This window comes from Hyla sarda, chromosome 10 (genome assembly GCF_029499605.1).
Source record: "Hyla sarda isolate aHylSar1 chromosome 10, aHylSar1.hap1, whole genome shotgun sequence".
NCBI lineage: Eukaryota > Metazoa > Chordata > Amphibia > Anura > Hylidae > Hyla > Hyla sarda.
In genome coordinates this window covers 65,943,339-65,962,683 of record NC_079198.1, presented here as the reverse complement: position 1 = coordinate 65,962,683, position 19,345 = coordinate 65,943,339, and the positions used below count along the sequence as shown (strand labels likewise).

At 42.3% G+C, this 19,345-nt stretch overlaps 1 protein-coding gene across 1 annotated transcript in view; it reads left to right on the top strand.

Moving 5' to 3' along the window:
• The window catches only part of LOC130293606 (brain-specific angiogenesis inhibitor 1-associated protein 2-like), a 177,806-nt gene that overhangs the window by 12,948 nt on the left and 145,513 nt on the right, over positions 1-19,345 (top strand). The window contains exon 2 of the mRNA XM_056542478.1: positions 8,305-8,503. Coding sequence (XP_056398453.1) covers positions 8,456-8,503 — 48 coding nt within the window. The 5' untranslated portion in view covers positions 8,305-8,455. The remainder of the gene's footprint in view (positions 1-8,304; positions 8,504-19,345) is intronic.

Below are 19,345 nucleotides of genomic sequence, written 5' to 3'. Positions count from 1 at the left end.
ACTGACGTGGAAAAGGACTTGGTTAACAGTAAATTTAGCTGTAGTGACCAGTGTCGGACAGCTGCTGCCAAGGCAAATAAAATCATGGGGTGCATCAATAGGGGCATAGATGCCCACGACAAGGAAATAATTCTACCGCTGTACAAATCACTAGTCAGACCACACATAGAATACTGTGTACAGTACTGGGCACCAGTGTACAAGAAAGATACAGTGGAGCTGGAGAGGGTTCAAAGATGGGCAACCAGGTAATACGGGGAATGGGAGGACTACAGTACCCAGAAAGATTATCAGAATTAGGGTTAGTTAGTTTAGAAAAAAGAAGGCTTAGGGGAGACCTAATAACTATGTATAAATACATCAGGGGGCAGTACAGAGATCTCTCCCCTGATCTATTTATACCCAGGACTGTGTCTATAACAAGGGGGCATCCTCTCCAGCACAGATGGGGGTTCTTTACTGTAAGAGCAGTTAGACTGTGGAATTCTCTCCCGGAGGAGGTGGTCATGGGGAACTCTGTATAAGAATTTAATAGGGGTCTGGATGCATTTTTGGAGAGTAAGAACATTGCTGGTTATGTATATTAGAATTATAGGACAGAACGTTGATCCAGGGATTTATTCTGACTGCCATATTTGGAGTCGGGAAGGAATTTTTTACCTCTAGTATGAGGGTTTTTTGCCTTTCTCTGGATTAACTCAGTAGGGACTAATTAGGGATATAGGTTGAACGTGATGGACTCTGGTCTTTTTTTCAACCTTATGAACTATGTTACTATGTTACTGACTTAGTGGGTGGTCACTGCCAGAAGTAGTGGCCAGAGCATTTAGCAAGGGACAGGAAGAATTCACATGGGGGAACCTTGAGGGAGTGAGGTAGGTGAGTATATGTGTTTGGGTTTTTTATGCCTGCACCGGCACATTAGGAGATTATTTTAGTACCCTGAATATCCCTTTAAGGGCTTCTTTAAAGGACAACTGCAGCGGAATTACACTTATCCCCTATCCACAGGATAGGGGATAAGTGTTTGATCGCGGGGGGTCCGACCGCTGGGACCCCCCTCGATCTCCCTAACGGGGTGCCGGCATTAGCGCCCATGGTGAAGTAGCATCGACCTAGAGGTCGACGGTGATGCCCCGTCTCCTCCCCGTCCCCATACAGTTCTATGGGGGATGCAAGGAGGCACGAATGCTGCCTCCCCGCCTCTCCCATAGAGATGTATGGAGGAGGCGTGCCAGCCGCAACGTCATGCTGCGGCTGGCACGCCGCCTGCACGGGAGAGCCGTGGCCCCGTACAGGAGATCGCCGGGGGCCCCAGCGTTCGGACCCCCCGCAAATAAACACTTATCCCCTATCTTGAGGATAGGGGATAAGTGTTTGTACCGCTGCAGATGTCCTTTAAGTTGATCAAACTTTACCTTTTTGAAGTTCAGTGTTTATGTAGCTCCTCAACAGAACACCTTATCATAGGACAAGTTAAAATGTATAATATGGTGGTTATTTTATCATAGTTGCCCCTCAAAGAGAGCCAATGTGTGCTGACATAACTTATGTAGTGCTGCAGGAGCTTTATTAGCACTTTCAAGAGGTTGCAGGCCTTAGTGAGAAGGCTTAGTAATAACATCACATCTTAAAAGAGTATGTAGGGTGATACCACATGAGTAGCTGGAGGAGTCTACTCTAGACCTGTGAGTAGAGTGGGTATGCGGATAGACGGAGGGTAAAGACAAGTGGCTAACAGCTTTAGAGAAGCGGTGTAGCACTGTTGTCAAGTTGACAGAGAACCATGGGTTTGGGCTGCATAGAAAGCTCTGAGGGGTCTCACCAAGGAGTTGGTGGGCTGATAAAGTAGAAGCCTGTTAGAGACTGTTAGCAATTTTAAGCCATCACTGAGAGAGTGGTGCTGAGGAGATGAAAAATGGAGGATAGACAGCCATGAGACCAGCAGATTAAGACTGACTGCCTGAGGTCTAGGGAGAGGCCTTAATAAGCTGGTAATGGGCTGGTGGAATCTAGAGGGGTTGTGGCATGTACACTGTGCTTGTATAAGACTGGCCAAGTGGATAAGAATACTCCCTCCTCTTTTTACAGTCAAGGAATAAGTACTGTACAATGACTTTGACGACAATGTTTGCTTGTGTGAAGATATCCTGATTAAAGTTACTATTGTTGTTGTACCACTGTATTAATGCTTTTACGGTATAGAAGTCCAAAAAGAGACTGTATCCCTTTCCTGACAGCAGAGCTTTGACTAATGTGCTGTCGCACTGTACAACAGACAAAAGCCAATACTCACTTTTAGTGGATACCAACTAAAGTTGACCTGTTGTAGTATAGCACAGTCGACAGCCTCAGTCAAGGCCTGCTTAGGAATGGTTTGAAATAACAGGGCTCATATTCACAATTGCAAATGGGCCAAAAATGTAGCTAAAAATGTCTGTTTGCCACTTGTCTTTAACACTCTTGTTACACTATTTGAAAAAATTGAGCATTTCATGGTAAAGAGTTAAGATAAATTTGCCACATTTGAAGTCTGTCTCTTTAAGTTTTCACTTCCAAAGAATTAGACAGTTTTAGTAAATATGGTCCTCTGTTTGTACTGCAGTTACCAAGCTTATTGTATCACCAAGTGTGTAGAAACCCTGCTGTGAAGAAAGTTATTTGTTAGTCAAAAAGTTGTGTCATTCCAGAATGGGAACCCCACTTTACACATTGTTGATGGGGTCTATAAACCAAGACTCTCACTCATATTTTGCCCTCAGCCCAGTACGAGCTCAGTCCCAGGTTATTGCTAGGTAAGTGTTGCCTGAAAACATTACAAACAATGCTGAAGGTGTTAAATTAGCTAAGGGTCTCTATCATGTGTCTATCTAACTCTAACTTCTAACATGTTGGAGACTACTGGGTTAGTTTATCCCTGTCTCACATTGCGCATTAGTTCAGGTCAATTCTTGACTGACACTGTACGAACAACAGAGAAGCTTAAAAAGGTGAAGAATCAGCTTTTTCTAAAATTAAACTTCATTGGAAAACTTCAATATTAATTTACTAATCCTAACCTTTGAACACATTTTGAAATACAAAACATCTACTTCTTCTTTCATATAAATAGCTTCCAATATGCAGCTGGAAACAATGACTCACATTTAACACCGGCTGATTTTAGTGACCAGCTATGTCAGTCAAAATGAACATGGTGGTTGACGAGATCTGCACCCAAATTTACTAAAGATTAGCAGATTATGACTCCTCAGTCAGGGTTAAAAATCTTTCGGTGTCTGCAATGAGAAGTAGATTATCAGCATAAATTCTACTTATTTACCTTACGCGCCATGGACACCTTTGAAAAATGTATTATGGTGCAAAACATTTTCTTTATAGGTGGTTTATAGGTGGCTTTATTAAATGGTTTCTTACTTTTGATTCTGAAGTTTACCATGTGAGCTTTATTGTCTCCCTATACTTTTACACAGCCTATGTTATTTGCCCCTGTAAACTGCCTTTTGCATACTGTCCTCTCAATCTACAGCCTATGTGATCTGCCCTTCAAGGTTTCTCTGCCCCTGACCACTATTTGTACTGGTGTGTAAAATACTGTTATTTCTAATAAAGAGCAGGAAGTATGTCTGATGGATTTACCTTACCTTTCTCTGTGCTGCAGCTAAATGGTAGGAAATTCTTAACAAAGACTATTTAAACAGTTGCTTTGCTTTACATTTAGGTAATAAATCATCAATTAAAAAATGAGTGCAAAGATGTAAATAGCCTTTAGGTTACATGTCCTAAGAAACATTTTCATGACATATAAAAAAAATTTTATGCCAAGAAAAGTCAGAAGCAATTGAACAAATTTGGCATCCATGCCAATATGACTTTACAAACCATAATCGGGACCTGTGGATACATTTGCCCAAACGTGAACACAGCCTAACATAAAAGTCTAATATGCAATTCTAATTTTGTACTTTACATTTTGTTCTTCTGAGCTTGTAGATTAATTTGCACCTCGGTACTGGAAGCAGTGACAAACGGGGACATAACTACATTGGTGGTTCTCAATATGGTTTTTGAAAAGAGTGGTATTTCAGCATGACATTGTTTTTCCCATTGAGTGCATTCAGATAGCACTAATGTGGAACCGGAAATCAACACAGATTATCAGGACAGTGTGCACAGAACCGGAATAGCTCCTTAGTTTTTAGCTAATCTCAATAAAATAAATAATCTATATCCCCAATATGCAATTGAGGGCATAGAAGTTACACCAAGTGCCTGTACGCTGTGAGGCTTTTCTATGTTGCAGTACGGCTGTGAGCATGACGACATTGTTGTGTAACATTCTGCACTACGATCATTGAAAACTTACCTCATCAATCTCAAGTCTCTTAATCTCAGGCAGTGACAACATTATTAAATGGGTTTTTGCTAAGTTTCCTCACTTCAAAACACTGCTTCTTTGTCTGAGAATCTAAGGCCAACATTGAGCACTACATTTACAAGTAGCATAAATGAGTTTGACGTGGCCATTGTGGTGAAGGAAGAAGTAATGTGTGGTTAATGCCCTATGAATAAAGTGTGCATTCTTCACAAGAGCTGAATAGCTGGGGAGAGTAAAGCAGAACTGGGAACAGCTGACAGGAAAATAAATGATACATAGTCAAGTTTAACCTAAAGCTCTACTGTGTTGATCCAGAGGAAGGTATAATACCCCATGAGGCTGATGCAAATTGCCCCATTGCTTCCCTGAGGAAAAATTCCTTCCCGATTCCAATATGGCATCAGAATAAATCCCCAGATCAACATTCTATCCCCATAGATCTAATATCCATTACTTGTAATATTGTATTTTTCCAAAAATATTTATGATCTTTGGGACCTACATCAGACCTACATCAGTTTGGGAGCTCAACATTATACTGGGGATCATAAAAACACTTCTATGTATTTGGGGATTGCCTGTTACCTGATAAATCACTTGCAACCTATCACTTCTCTCAATGATGTCAATGATGAGTATAATGACCTGACTAATGTAATGGGGTTTTTCATTAAAAACTTGTTGATCTATACTCAGGATAGGTCGTCAATATCTGATCAATCTGATCAATTTCTGTTCAACACTCAGCACCCACTGATCAGATGCACTACACAGCTAAAAGCAGTGTGCTTACTGGGTTAGAGCCCATGACCATCAAGCAAATTCTACACAGAATTCTCTTTGGAAATTTGCTTACAGCAGCCTCCCATTGTTTTTAATGTGTGCATGACCCCTTACTGAACCTATGCCCTCATTCTCTTCAATGGGATCTGAGCTGCAGTAAACCCAGAGGGGCCACTAGATAGAACAGAGACATCTAGTCTGCTTCCAGATCTCTTTCTCTTTGTAAGGGTACTTTCACACGATTGGGGTACACTCAGCTTCGTGTGGCGAGTTTTTCACGTCGGATTTTCTGCAGTGGAAAATCGGCAGCAGACCCCACTGAGGACATTGTAACCTGCAGTGGACTTTTGGGTGCGGGAATTCCATTGTGGAAAATCTACAGTGGGAAATTCCAACATCCTTTGGATGGGGGATAAGATGTGTGCGGAGGAGTACCCTTTTAAGACAGGTAATTCGACCAAAAATCTGTGTGTCATGATGACTAATTTGTGCTGCATCATAGCTAATAAAGGTGAGTGGCATTACAGTTATGGACACATGTGGGTCACAACACAACCTAAACACAGCTAAAAGTCTATGTGTAGCCCTACTCTAAACTGCGCTTCTAAAATTTCTATTTGGCTACAGTCTTGGTACTTGGACAGATTAAAGGGGTACTCCGGTGAAAACCTTTTTTCTTTTAAATCAACTGGTGCCAGAAAGTTAAACATATTTGTAAATTACTTCTATTAAAAAATCTTAATCCTTCCAGTACTTATTAGCAACAATAAATAAAGAGTTATTATTATTATAATGACGTCAGCAAAGAGCACTGTGCTCGTGATGTCATCAGAGAGAATTCCAAAAAGAAAATAATTTCCTCTGTAGTATTCAGCAGCTAATAAGTACAGGAAGGATTAAGATTTTTTAATAGAAGTAATTTACAAATCTGTTTAACTTTCTGGCACCAGTTGATTTAAAAGAAAAAAGGTTTTCACCGGAGTACCCCTTTAAATCCTTCTATTCTGAAGTATTCACTAAATCTAAGGTAATTGATTATATGAGTCTATGCAAACTATCATGTATGAGAACTGGTAACTTTTATTCTTTATTCTAAATTTCAGCGAAATTGATTAAAAGATGCTGGATGTGTTTTACTCCTAATGTTCTGTGGGGGGGATAAGTATAAGGCTATGTTCACACAATGGAATTTCATAGCAGCAGAGTCCCATTGATTTTTTCGGGATTCTGTTGCACTGGTCACATAGCAGAATTTTCACGCCGGAAACATCTGGCATGGAAATTCAAATTCTGGTGTCCACAGAAAGAATAGACATGTCTATTCTTTCTTCAGATTCTGCACGGAAATGCAATGCCTATAAGATGGTGCATTTCTGAGCAGTCCTAGTGCTGGCATGTTATGTCTGCGCTCTGCTGTCAGGGAATTGTCCGCACGGACAAGATGGCTTTGAGCAGTGTTTTCCAAACAGTGGGGTTTATTTACTAAGAGTGGAGTGTAGGTTTCTTTCTGGGTTTAGATTTCCGACTGGTATTTTCCCAAGGTATTTACTAAGGTTTCCCTACATTTTGCACTTTTCCCTATGTTTTGCTTCTTTTACAACTGTTCTGATCTGTCGGGTTTTCCTCAGCTCAAATCCACCACATTTTCTGTGTAAACCATAGTAAATATGTTGGGATTTTTCAAAACTGTCGGGACCACGCCCCTTTTATCGGGACTATGCCCACTTTACCCCATGGCCGTGCCCCCTTTTCAAATTTTTCTTGTAAAATGGAGGGTTTTGTTTTTTTGGGGGGCGCAAAACCCAACAAAAAAGAGTCGGGATCGCGTTAGTAAATAAACCCCTGTGGGTTTCCAGCTGTTGCAAAACTGCAACATAGCCTAAGTGAACATAGCCCACGTGAACATAGCCTAAGGGTCTATTCACATGGGCGGAATTCCGCCTCAAATTAAAGCCCTATAGACTTCTATGGGATTCCACACTTTTACACAAATTTCCACATGAATTCCGCACCAATTCCATACAAAATCTGCACAAGCCAAAAAGCACCCAAGGAAGCGGAAGCAGAATTGGTGTGGACATTCCGCCCGAGTGAATAGACCCTAAGTTTAACATACTGGGCAATAAGACAGGATTTTTACCATTGTTCTTTGATCAAAAACACGCATTCTGCTGATTTGAGAATCTTCAAGATGCTTATTTTTTTCATGTAAAATATCTGTAAAATGTGGATTGTGGTTTGACAACTTGCACATTTTTAAATGCACTGATTTTTTTCCCTTTCATTTTCTCAATTTACATATCATCAGTGATATCCATAGCAGCACGTCCACAACACATCTTCAGGATTTGCTGTTGATTTCCCACTGTGTATTCACATGCGGATATGTTGCGGATTCTTAGTAGGAAATCCTCAGCAGACCTTTCCTGTGTGAACTCTATATGTAACGGATGTACAGTGCATATACGGTATTATCATAAGGACTCTATGCCATTCTATTATAAAGGAAGTGATTATTATATTACATATTTATTAGAGTTTATACAATTTCTATATGTAAGTCTATGTTAATCAGTGTACTCTCTCACAACAATCTATCGGGCAATAGCTGAAAAGGTAGTTCCTTAATGGGATATATATAGGATACTTCAGTAGACGAAGTACCAGATGAATGGCTTTACTGAAGTTCTATATAGATTTAAAGTCCACGTTCATCTGGTTCACATGAGACAAGCGAACGCTTGTCCATAGAAGCTACCCAGAAAAATCCGAAAATATTCCTTAAAACATAGCTCCTTTCATTGATGCAATGTGGAGACTTCTGGTTACAGGATTAAACTGTTTACAGTGTCACGTCTCCTATTCATTCACAGGGGAAATTGGTGTGTCAGGGGAAAGATGAAAGAGTCCATGGATGAAGTCAATGGCTTGAAGGTTGAGAGACCCCTTTTCAGGCTCTCCCAGATGTCTAGAGAATGAACCCCTCCCTCTCTGTCAAGCAGAATCCTCCCTTTATGCAGAGCACATAGTCAGCTGGGTGACAGCAGAGCAAACCCCTTATTGGTTGGAAGTTTTTTTTTATTCTGAGCTGCAGAACTTTTGTCTGAGGCTGTTTTCTCCCTCCCATCCTGTTTCCTCCCCAGGCCCTCTTCCTCCCTCCCACTGCCAACCCTCCACACCAGATCAGTGGTCAGTGGTCAACATCACAGGGACACCTTCTGTCTCCACATCTCCAGGGATCCAGCTCTGTGTCCATCAGCTAAATTCCATGTGAACAGCTTTAAGGCAAGCAACATGTCCAGGTCCGATGAGGTGAACCGACTGACAGAGAATGTATACAGAGTAAGTACTCTTAGGAGAGATCATTGACCCTGCATGTACTTTCTGGGGGTCTTCACTCTCTGCATACCTTTTATTCCTTTAAAAAAAAAAATATATATATATATATATATATATATATATATTTATATATATATATATATATATATATAATTTATTTATTCTTTTTATTACCTTAGTTGTCATTTATACAGATGTAGCGGACCTGAATTTGTCATTTAACTCCTTGTAGTTTGCATCATTTGCCCACCGTGAGAACGCTGTGGGCCACCTGCAGTCCTATGTAAAAATCACTGCATTTAATCATGAATTTTACCAGAGGACAAGGGGGGGATTTATCGAAGGATTTACATGTATTCTGTATGGACGAAATGCTGTCTGTAAGTTAAAGATACAAATTACGTACATTATCCACAGGCAAAGGGACAATTATGATAGCAGTATGGCAAATGTTATACAGTCCTTTATCTGGGCTGTGAGATTGACGAAGATAGGGACAGTAATAAAGGCTATACGTATTAATTTGTGAATAAATAAATCATTATATAAAATAAAGAAATGTCAACATCTGATCATAAGACGTCATTGGCCTGAAATGACTCTAAGCCAGTGTTTTCCGAACAGAGCATCTCCAGCTGTTGCAGAACTACAACCCCCAGCATGCCCGGACAGCCTTCGGCTGTCCGGGCATGCTGGGAGTTGTAGTTGTGCAACAGCTGGAGACACATTGTTTTGAAAAACACTGTTCTAAGCCATTTTTTACACACTATAGTATCAATGTTATCCTTAATTCTACTCACAGAACAATGTTATCCGGAGGGAGTTGTAGTTTTGTAGTTTTGCAACAGCTGGAGACACATTGTTTTGAAAAACACTGTTCTAATCCATCTTTTACACCAGTTTACACACTATAGTATCAATGTTATCCTTAATTCTACTCACAGAACAATGTTATCCGAAGTGGGCTGCCTCATACGGGAGAGACTGTTTGGGGGTAGACCAATCATCTGCTAATGGGGGCATTGTGCACGTTCACTGGGACCCACTTAACCCTTCTGTCATTTAGGATGGGGGGAAGGGAGCTAGCTTCATTGTATGCTGACTCCGACCTGGTCTTAAATATAACAGCACAGTGTTCGGCAATTTCTTGCAATAAATGTTGTTGTAAAATTTCCCACGTTAGATGGAAATAAGTTTAACGGCGAGTAGCGCCATATAAATAAACTGATAAAACTAGAAATATTTCAATATTCCTACCAACATCATTCATAGGCTATGTTCACCAATGTAAAGTGAATGGCAAAATACCTCTGTAAAACAGGAGTAAAATACGTCCGTATTAACAATTTTATCTACCGTATTTTTCGCCGTATAAGACGCACTTTTTCTTCCCCAAAACTGGGGGGAAAAAGTCGGTGCGTCTTATACGGCGAATACACCCCTATCGCGGCGGTCCCTGAGGCCATCAACGGCCGGGACCCGCGGCTAATACAGTACATCACCGATCGCGATGATGCCCTGTATTAACCCTTCCAACGCGGCGATCAATTCGGCGATTTCACCGCGGCGGTCCCGAACAGCCCAACTGAATAGCCGGGTTAGTGCTTACAGGACACCGGGAGGGACCTTACCTGCCTCCTCGGTGTCTTCTCTGTTCAGGGATCCCCTGTATGGCCGGCGCTCTCCTTCCTCGTCATCATGTCGCGTACGTGCATCGGCGTGCGTAACGACGTGATGCTGGCGACGGAGAGCGAGGATACCCGGCCGGCAGCAGGGACGTTCCGGAGTGACGGGGACACGGCAACAGCAATGGAGTGACATCCAGGGCAGCGGTGACGGGTCCGGAGCGGTGGGGACACGTAAGTATTACCTCCTATGCAGTGGTCTTCAATCTGCGGACCTCCAGATGTTGCAAAACTACAACTCCCAGCATGCCCGGACAGCCAACGGCTGTCCGGGCATGCTGGGAGTTGTAGTTTTGCAACATCTGGAGGTCCGCAGGTTGAAGACCACTATTGGGTTCAAAATCTTTATTTTTTTAGATTTTGCACCTATAAATTGGGTGCGTCTTATACTCCGGTGCGTCCTATAGGGCGAAAAATACGGTAATTTAAAGTCTATGGAAAATTGGCTCACACTGTTTTATAAAAGTCCGTAATTCCAACAATATCTGTGTTACACAATAAGGGAGATTGTGGGAGAGATCAAAACCTGTACTGAGGAGAAGTTGACCAGTTGCCCATAGCAACCAATCAGATCGCTGCTTTCACATTGCAGAGGCCCTTTGAAATATCAAAAAAGAGATCTGATTGGTTGCTATGGGCAACTGGTCAACTTCTACTCTGTACAGATTTTGAGAAATCTCCCCCAATGTGTCCATTGTATTTCATAGGCTTCCATTGTGCACTTTATTAAAAATACGGACGTATTTTGCAGTTCATTTTATTATGTGTGAACATAGCCCTCACACAGATATGTAAAGCCTGCATAGAATTTTTAATCTGCTAATCTTATCCAGATAATTGTATAGAAAGCCTAAAATGTCCCCCCTCGTCCCATGATATCTTCCAAATCATACAATTTTACTTTTCTATTTCCCTCTGTCTGATGCTGGGGACCAGGCCCCGCTTCTCCAGAATAGTGTGTGGCCATACAAGAGCGTGGAGATTTATAGTAGTCACCCATTGGCTGCCGCACTTGTTCCCAGGCAACAGCTCGAACTTCTTCAACCTGGAAAAAGAATTTGTCAATGAATAATTAAAATGGGAAACAGCTTTCACCGGAGTTTCCCTTTAACGCCAATTATACATGTCACATAGGGAATGCCACTGAGAGCCCTGCTTGTTACCACTAGTCACTGCCCCCTCCCCAGCCTCATCCGAATCTTCAGGGTTGTCTAAGTAGTAGAGATGAGCGAAGTTACAGTGATTCGATTCGTCACAAACTTCTCGGCTCGGCAGTCGCTGACTTTAGCCTGCATAAATTAATTCAGCTTTCAGGTGCTCCGGTGGGCTGGAGACTCTCTTCCAGGACTGTATCCACCTTTTCCAGCCCACCGTAGCACCTGAAAGCTAAACTAATTTATGCAGGCTAAAGTCAGCAAACGCAGAGCCGAGAAGTTCATGACGAATCGAATTACTGTAACTTCGCTCATCTCTACTGAGTAGAGTCGGACACCATTCCGTGTATTACAGGGCCTCATCTTGGCTAACACTTCCTTGAGTGTCTCCAATATTTAATTGTAGGGGCTGCCAAAAAAGAAAAAAATTGGATTCTAGAAATAACAGATGTGAAATGGTCTTCTTAAAACTGAATTCCAACATCAAATACACCAATGAATAAATATAAGCCATATGATGTGTGTTTTTTTTAGGGTTCCCGTGGTGTTAAAGGGGTTATCCATAATTTAAAATATATAGCTGCTTTCTTACACAAACAGCACCACACCTGTCTTCAGGTTGTGTGTGGTATTACAACTCTGCTCTGCTGAATTACCACAAACAAACTGATAACAAGAGTGGCGCTGTTTTTTCTAACCCCTTATGCACGTTTTTTTTGACTCACGCAACTTATCGTATAGTAATAATGAACAGTAAATAGAGGTATAATGGTTACGTAATGGTAAGTTACATATTTCAATTACAGAGGAAGAATACTGCATCCTTCCTAAATCACTAGTAATATATTTTTGGCCAAAGTCCTGTGTCTAAGGGCCATAATATGGCCGCAGTTTATCATTGGTATCACCAATGTCTGTATAATACCCTTATACAGGTTTGCAGATTTACTCTTTTCCTTGAATTTTACATTTTAAATATACTACTACTATATACCGTATTTTTCGCCCTATAGGACGCACCGGTATATAAGACGCACCCAATTTAAAAGGTGCAAAATCTAGAAAAAAAAGATTCTGCACCCAACAGTGATCTTCAACCTGCGGACCTCCAGATGTTGCAAAACTACAACTCCCAGCATGCCTGGACAGCCGTTGGCTGTCCGGGCATGCTGGGAGTTGTAGTTTTGCAACATCTGGAGGTCTGCAGGTTGAAGACCACTGGATAGGAGGTAGTACTCACGTGTCCCCGCCGCTCCGGACCCGTCACTGCTGCCCTGGATGTCGCTCCATCGCTGTCGCCGCGTCCCCGACGCTCCGGACGTCTTCTTCCCCGGGATCCACGCTCTCCATCGCCGTCATCCCGTCGCTACGCACGCCGCTCCTATTGGATGACGGGACGGCGTGCGCGATGTCGTGATGACGTCGAAGGAGAGCGCCGCCATGCAGGGGTTCCCGGCACGGAGCAGACACCGAGGAGGCAGGTAAGGTCCCTCCCGGTGTCCTGTAAGCTGTTCAGGACGCCGCGGAGATCCCGAACAGCCCGACAGAGCAGCCGGGTTAGTGTCACTTTCGCTTCAGACGCAGCGGTCACCGCGATCGGTGATGTCCTGTATTAGCCGCGGGTCCCGGCCGTTGATAGGTGTGTATTCGCCATATAAGACGCACCAACTTTCCCCACCTCCCCAGTTTTGGGGAAGAAAAAGTGCGTCTTATACGGCGAAAAATACGGTAAGCATGATGATACTAAACAATAACAAAAAATAACTATTTACACTCATCATTGTAAGTGAAGTGGTGTTATACCTATATTATGATTAGTAGTATTCTTATGCGTACATTACACTGTATATTTATCGGATGCTTGGAAATCTTTTCGTGCTCCGCTAATCACTGTAACCTACAGCTAAAAGAGACGGCATAAATTACAGCCTATGGGGTCTTTGTTTGGCCAGCAGTGCTGCCTGAGAACAATGCCTAGACAGCACGAATATTGAGGACACACCATATGCTGTGTGCTGATTTTTTTTGCTATTGCTTTTTTTTTACTTCAGAATAGTGAATGGGTTGGGGTCCTCCAGGCAGTATGTCATAAAATGATAAAATGCAGATTCTCACAGCACGCCATTATGTTCTTATCATTTGTAGACCTGTAATAAGCCGCACTGTCAGTAACAGGTGACAACGGAAATAATGAAGGTTTGGTGAAGACCTCAATATTAAATGATTTGTGATCATATATCTCTGATGAGAAGTCTGGTGTAAAATACAGTTATTCCCATACAAGAGTATAAGGAATTTTACTGCAGATGTCTGGTTGGGATCTTAAAATACCACTGGACACCGATGACTTACCATTGACTTCCTTCAGTTTTGAGTGATGGGCATTAGGTATAGGGAATTTACAGTACAAATCTCTGAATCTCGAGCAGTGTTGCTCAGTCTGCTTCCCAAGTGCTCCTATGTTCTAGAGAAAATGGTAACACTTTTTATGGGAACTTTTAAATTAACCTAAGGGAAAGAAGAAGTCTAAGGGTGCGTTCACACGGAGTAAGTCAAAAGGAATTTACTCGAGTAATTCCTCTTGAATTCTCCGCTACAAACTAATGCACATCTCCTCTGCCCATTGTTACTTCTGCTGGCCTGTTCACACTACGGAAATTCTGCTAGCAGAATTCCGACGCTGAATTCCGTTCCGCTTGAAGAAAGAACATGTTCATTCTTCAAGCGGAATCCGCTAGCAGAAATCAATTGAAGTCAATGGTAATTTGCGCGGAAATAGCTGAAAAACCCTTCACTTCTTACTCCCCCATGTCCGTGCGCAAGTCCGCGCAAAGAGCGCACGAATTTCCCGCGAATTTCGGACAAATTTTTTTTACATTTTTTCTGTCCGTAAATTTTTCTGCGTGAATTACTTTTCATTTACTCCGTGTGAATCCACCCTAATGCTCATTTAAATGCCTCATAGAGACACCATATAGCGGTTTGCAGCCTTAGGGCCCTCTAACACCCATCCCCTTGTTATGTGTGTATGGGTTTGTGTGGCCAACATATGATGGGACTAAAGGGCCACAAAACTGGTCCAGCAATTGTTCGCAGAGCCATGCCTGAATGGTAATTGAGCCAAGTAAAGGCTCTTCAAACAATTACTGATCCTTTAAGGGAACAGGTCACCTCATCTTAAAGGGATCTTAGAGACTGTGGTATAGACCTGTAGGAAATCTGAGAGCTTCTTTACAAGGCCCATAGGGAGATATTTTTTAAAGCTTGAGTAGAGGAAGAGTGGTGCAGCTGCGCATAGCAACCAATTTTTGGAAAATGAAAGAAGTGATCTGATTGGTTGCTGTGGACAACTGCCCCACTCTTCCTCTACACAAGCTTTGATAAATCTCTCCCATAGACACAGCCTTGCTGTCTGTGTGAGCCCATATAGTAAGGCATGCAGGCTACTGTAGTGGAGTAGCCTGACGATTAACTTTATAGGAAGTTCTATATGATCAACAAATGTCGCTACAAAAAAGAGCATGGGATGTTATGTAAGGCTGTGTCCATTACAATTCAGCAGTATATGTTGGCGGTACATATCAGACAGGGCATAACCTTGTAGTATACATGGCATTTGGTACCTCTTTAGAGCCTTTGACTTTTTCAAAGATCCTCTATGCAGATGGAAGAAACTTCCGGAGAGTCAACCATCTTTGCAGCACTTTAGCAATCTGGCATTTTTAGTAGAGTGCCAGAAGGAAGCCTCTCACATGAAACATGAAAGGTCACCGGAGGTTTGCAAAAAGGCACCTAAAGGACTCTCAAACTCTGGGGAAACAAGATTCGCTGATTATGCCAAGATTAAACATTTTGACCTCAATTCTAAGTGTCATGTCTGGAGGAAACCAGACACTGCCCGTCACCTGCCCAAAACCATCCCTACAGTGAAGCATGGGGGTGGCAGAATCATGCTGTGGCCGGGACAGAGAAAGATTGGTCAGAGTTGAGAGAAGGCTAAATAGAACAAAGTACAGAGATATTCCTAATAAGAATCTGGTCTGGACAAAGTTTCACCTTCCAACAAGACAATAACCCTAAGCACTCAGTCAAGATGACAAAGAAGTTGCTTAGGGACTGCTTTGTCAATATCTTTGAGTGGCCCAGCCAGGGCCCTGACTTGAACCCAATCGAACATCTCTGGATAGACCTCAAAATGGCTTCCACCGTTGATCCTCCATTGATTCAACCTGACAGAGCATGAAAGGCTTTGCAGAGAAGAATGGCAGAAAATCCTCACATCCAGGTGACGTCATACCCAAGAAGCCTGGAGGCTGTAACCACTGGCAAAGGGGCTACAACTATGTACCAAGTAAAGGGTCTGAATACTTATGTCAATGTAATATTTTAGTTTTTCTTTTCAATAGATGGCAAAGATTCCTAACATTCTGTTTTCACACTCTCATTAATGGGGTATTAAAGGGGTACTCCGGTGAAAAACTTTTTTTTTAAATCAACTGGTGCCAGAAAGTTTAACCAATTTGTAAATTACTTCTATTAAAACATCTTAATCCTTCCTGTACTTATTAGCTGCTGAATACTACAGTGGAAATTATTTTCTGTTTGAAACACAGAGCTGTCTGCTGACATCATGAGCACAGTGCTCTCTGCTGACATCTCTGTCCATTTTAGGAACTGTCCAGGGTAAAAGGAAATCTCCATAGCAAACATATGCTGTTCTGGACAGTTCCTAAAATGGACAGAGATGTCAGCAGAGAGCACTGTGCTGGTGATGTCAGCAGACAGTTCTGTGTTTCAAAAAGAAAAGAATTTCCACTGTAGTATTTAGCAGCTAATAAGTACAGTGACCCCTCCACCTATGATGGCCCCGACATACGATAATTTCAACATGCGATGGCCTCTCAGAGTCCATCACATGTTGAAGGCAGCATCAACATACGATGCTTTTGTATGTCAGGGCCATCGCATAAATGGCTATCCGGCAGCGCAGACTGCTTCAGCTGCCACCGGATAGCCGTTTACGATGCCCCGTGGGGTCCGGTGACGATCACTTACCTGTCCTCGGGGCTCCGGCGCGTCCTCTTCGGGATCCCCTGCACCGTCGATGCTCTCCAACGTTGTCATCACGTCGCTGCGCACGCTGTCCGGTCATTCAATAGGAGCGGCATGCGTAACGACGTGATGGCGGTGATGGAGAGCGCGGTTGCCGGGAAAGCAGAGGTCTTGCTGGAGCGTCGGGGATACCTCAGGGATGCGGCGACAGCGATGGACGGCAACATCCCGGGCAGCGGTGACGAGCGGTGACGGTCCGGAGCGGCAGGGACAGGTGAGTACAACTTTCTCTAACAGTGATCTACAACCTGCGGACCTCCAGATGTTGCAAAACTACAACACCCAGCATGCCCGGACAGCCGTTGGCTGTCCGGGCATGCTGGGTGTTGTAGTTTTGCAACATCTGGAGGTCCGCAGGTTGTAGACCACTGTCCTATACTTTACATTGCACGGATCCCTCAACATACGATGATTTCAACAAACGATGGTCCGTTTGGAACGGATTACCATCATATGTTGAGGGACCACTGTACTGGAAGGATTAGGATTTTTTAATAGAAGTCATTTACAAATCTTTTTAACTTTCTGGCACCAGTTGATTTAAAAAAAAAAAAACGTTTTTCACTGGAGTACCCCTTTAAGTGCAGAAAGATGAGAGAAAACAAGATTATTTTTAGAAAAATAAGAATAAGAAAAAAGTAAAAGGAAGTGAAGACTTTCCGAATGCATTGTTCTTCTTATCAGTGTATATATTTGCTTCCCTACTTGTTATCCATGGACTGAGGATAGATTCACTTAGATACAGCACTGATTGGGGGGTGGGGGGGGGGGGGGCGGATTTATGAAGGGTGACGTCAGGGAACAATTTTTTAACACCTATAATATGTGTGTTGGAAAGGTGTGCATGCTCCAAATTAATTGGTTGCATGGCATGTGATCAATATGGTGTTAGTACACATTTTCTTTAAGAAGTTACACTTCAGTAGTACACTTTGGTTCCTCCTCTTCAACTTTTGATGAAATTTTTTAATCCATTGTGCAAAATTTGTGTGACTTTTTTAAAATGCTGTCAATAGACATTTTTGTTAAGCCAGGTCTGGGCTAACACGTGTTTGGGGTGTAATTGAGGGCAGTGCACCAAACTTGCGATTTTTATTTTACTTTTTCAGAAAAGTTGCACTTCATAAATCGGCAACCACTGCAAAGTGAAAAACCAGAAGTCATTTCAGTCAAAATCACTTCTGCAGCAAAAAGTTGCACACAATTTGCGCAACATAGACATTTCATAAATTCCTCCTAATGTGTGTAAACAGACATTAACGGGGTATTCCAGGCCCAAACTTTTTTTTATATATCAACTGGCTCTGGAAAGTTAAACAGATTTGTAAATTACTTCTATTAAAAAATCTTATTCCTTCCAATAGTTATTAGCTTCTAAAGTTGAGTTGTTTTCTGTCTAACTGCTCTCTGATGACTCACGTCCCAGGAGCTGTGCAGTTCCTATGGGGATATTCTCCCATCATGCATAGCTCCCGGGACGTGACATCATCATTGAGCAGTTAGACAGAAAACTTCAGAAGCTAATAACTATTGGAAGGATTAAGATTTATTTTATAGAAGTAATTTACAAATCTGTTTAACTTTCCGGAGCCAGTTGATCTATAAAAAAAAGGTTTTGCCTGGAATACCCCTTTAACTCTCCCAAACCCACCCTGCAGCTGCAGTTACTGACATCATCCACATTTTAACACAGTGAATATTATAAGATCTTCCTTTTGGTGCAATGACAGAAGTTGCAAAAATTCAGATGTTCCTTAGCAACAGACGGACACTTTTTGTGCTGGCAGAACAATAGGAGTAAGTGACAGCCTTCAGTCTGCTCATACGTATCATCTGGAAGGATTTGTGAATGTCCATGCAAACAAATGGAGAGAGCTCCCTGCCCGAAAAAGCTTACAGTCTGAAAGGAATTAGCGGGGTGACTTAATAATGTTATTTTATTCCTGGGGGTCAGCCTCTTGTATGCCCAATTTTACAGATTTAACACTAGTATTACAGAGAAAAATCTGTATTTTATGCTTCACAAGTAAACAGTGCAAGTTCTTGCTAATGAATGGTGCGGAAATGTACCTAAAGGGTTCCAAGCGGTTGGCTGCTAGCCACGTGTTGTGTTCTCCACAAGTGGGTGTTGTCTATAAAGCGTACCTGTGCATTGTAAAGAAACATCATTGTGCTTTCTCCGTACTTACAAGATGACACATATTGGTGACATCATTGGCTTATTTCATGGCAGAAGAAATCAGAAAAACGGGAATCCCTAAGATATATATTACTGCCCTAGACACTGGGGTACCTACCGTTTATTGATCAGTCTACCTAAATAATAGGTGTCTTTACACCCTATGGGCACTTAGATGTTACAGAGGCAGCTCTTCCTCAAGTCAAAAGCCAATTGAGTCCCCCTCCCCCTCAAGTCGAAAGCCATTGCAACAAGTATCTCTAAGCAATGTTATTTTACTCCAGTCCTAACTTTTCCCCCAACAGGACATGATTTTAAGGATTTCCTTAGTATTGTGCAGATTATATAATTATTGCCTGTGTATCAGGCATTGCCTAAGCTCTTCTGTCCATGGAATATTCTCATATCATTACCTATTGAGGGTATTTAAAAGGGTACTCTGCGGAAGTCAACTTATCCCCTATCCACAGGGGAATTCAGATCCTAGAACTCTAATCCCCTAGCCAAAGGATAAGATGTCTGATTGCAGGGGGTTTGACCTCTGGGATCCCCAGCACCCTGGCGTTCTTAACATTTATTTTCTGAGCGCAGGCTGTGCTAGGCTTCAGATGGCCGTGGTTGTCAAGTCCCCTCCATTCATGTCTATGGGAGAGACGGAGATACAGCGTTGGTTTATCTCCTTATCTTCCATAGAGATATATGGAGGGGACGTGTC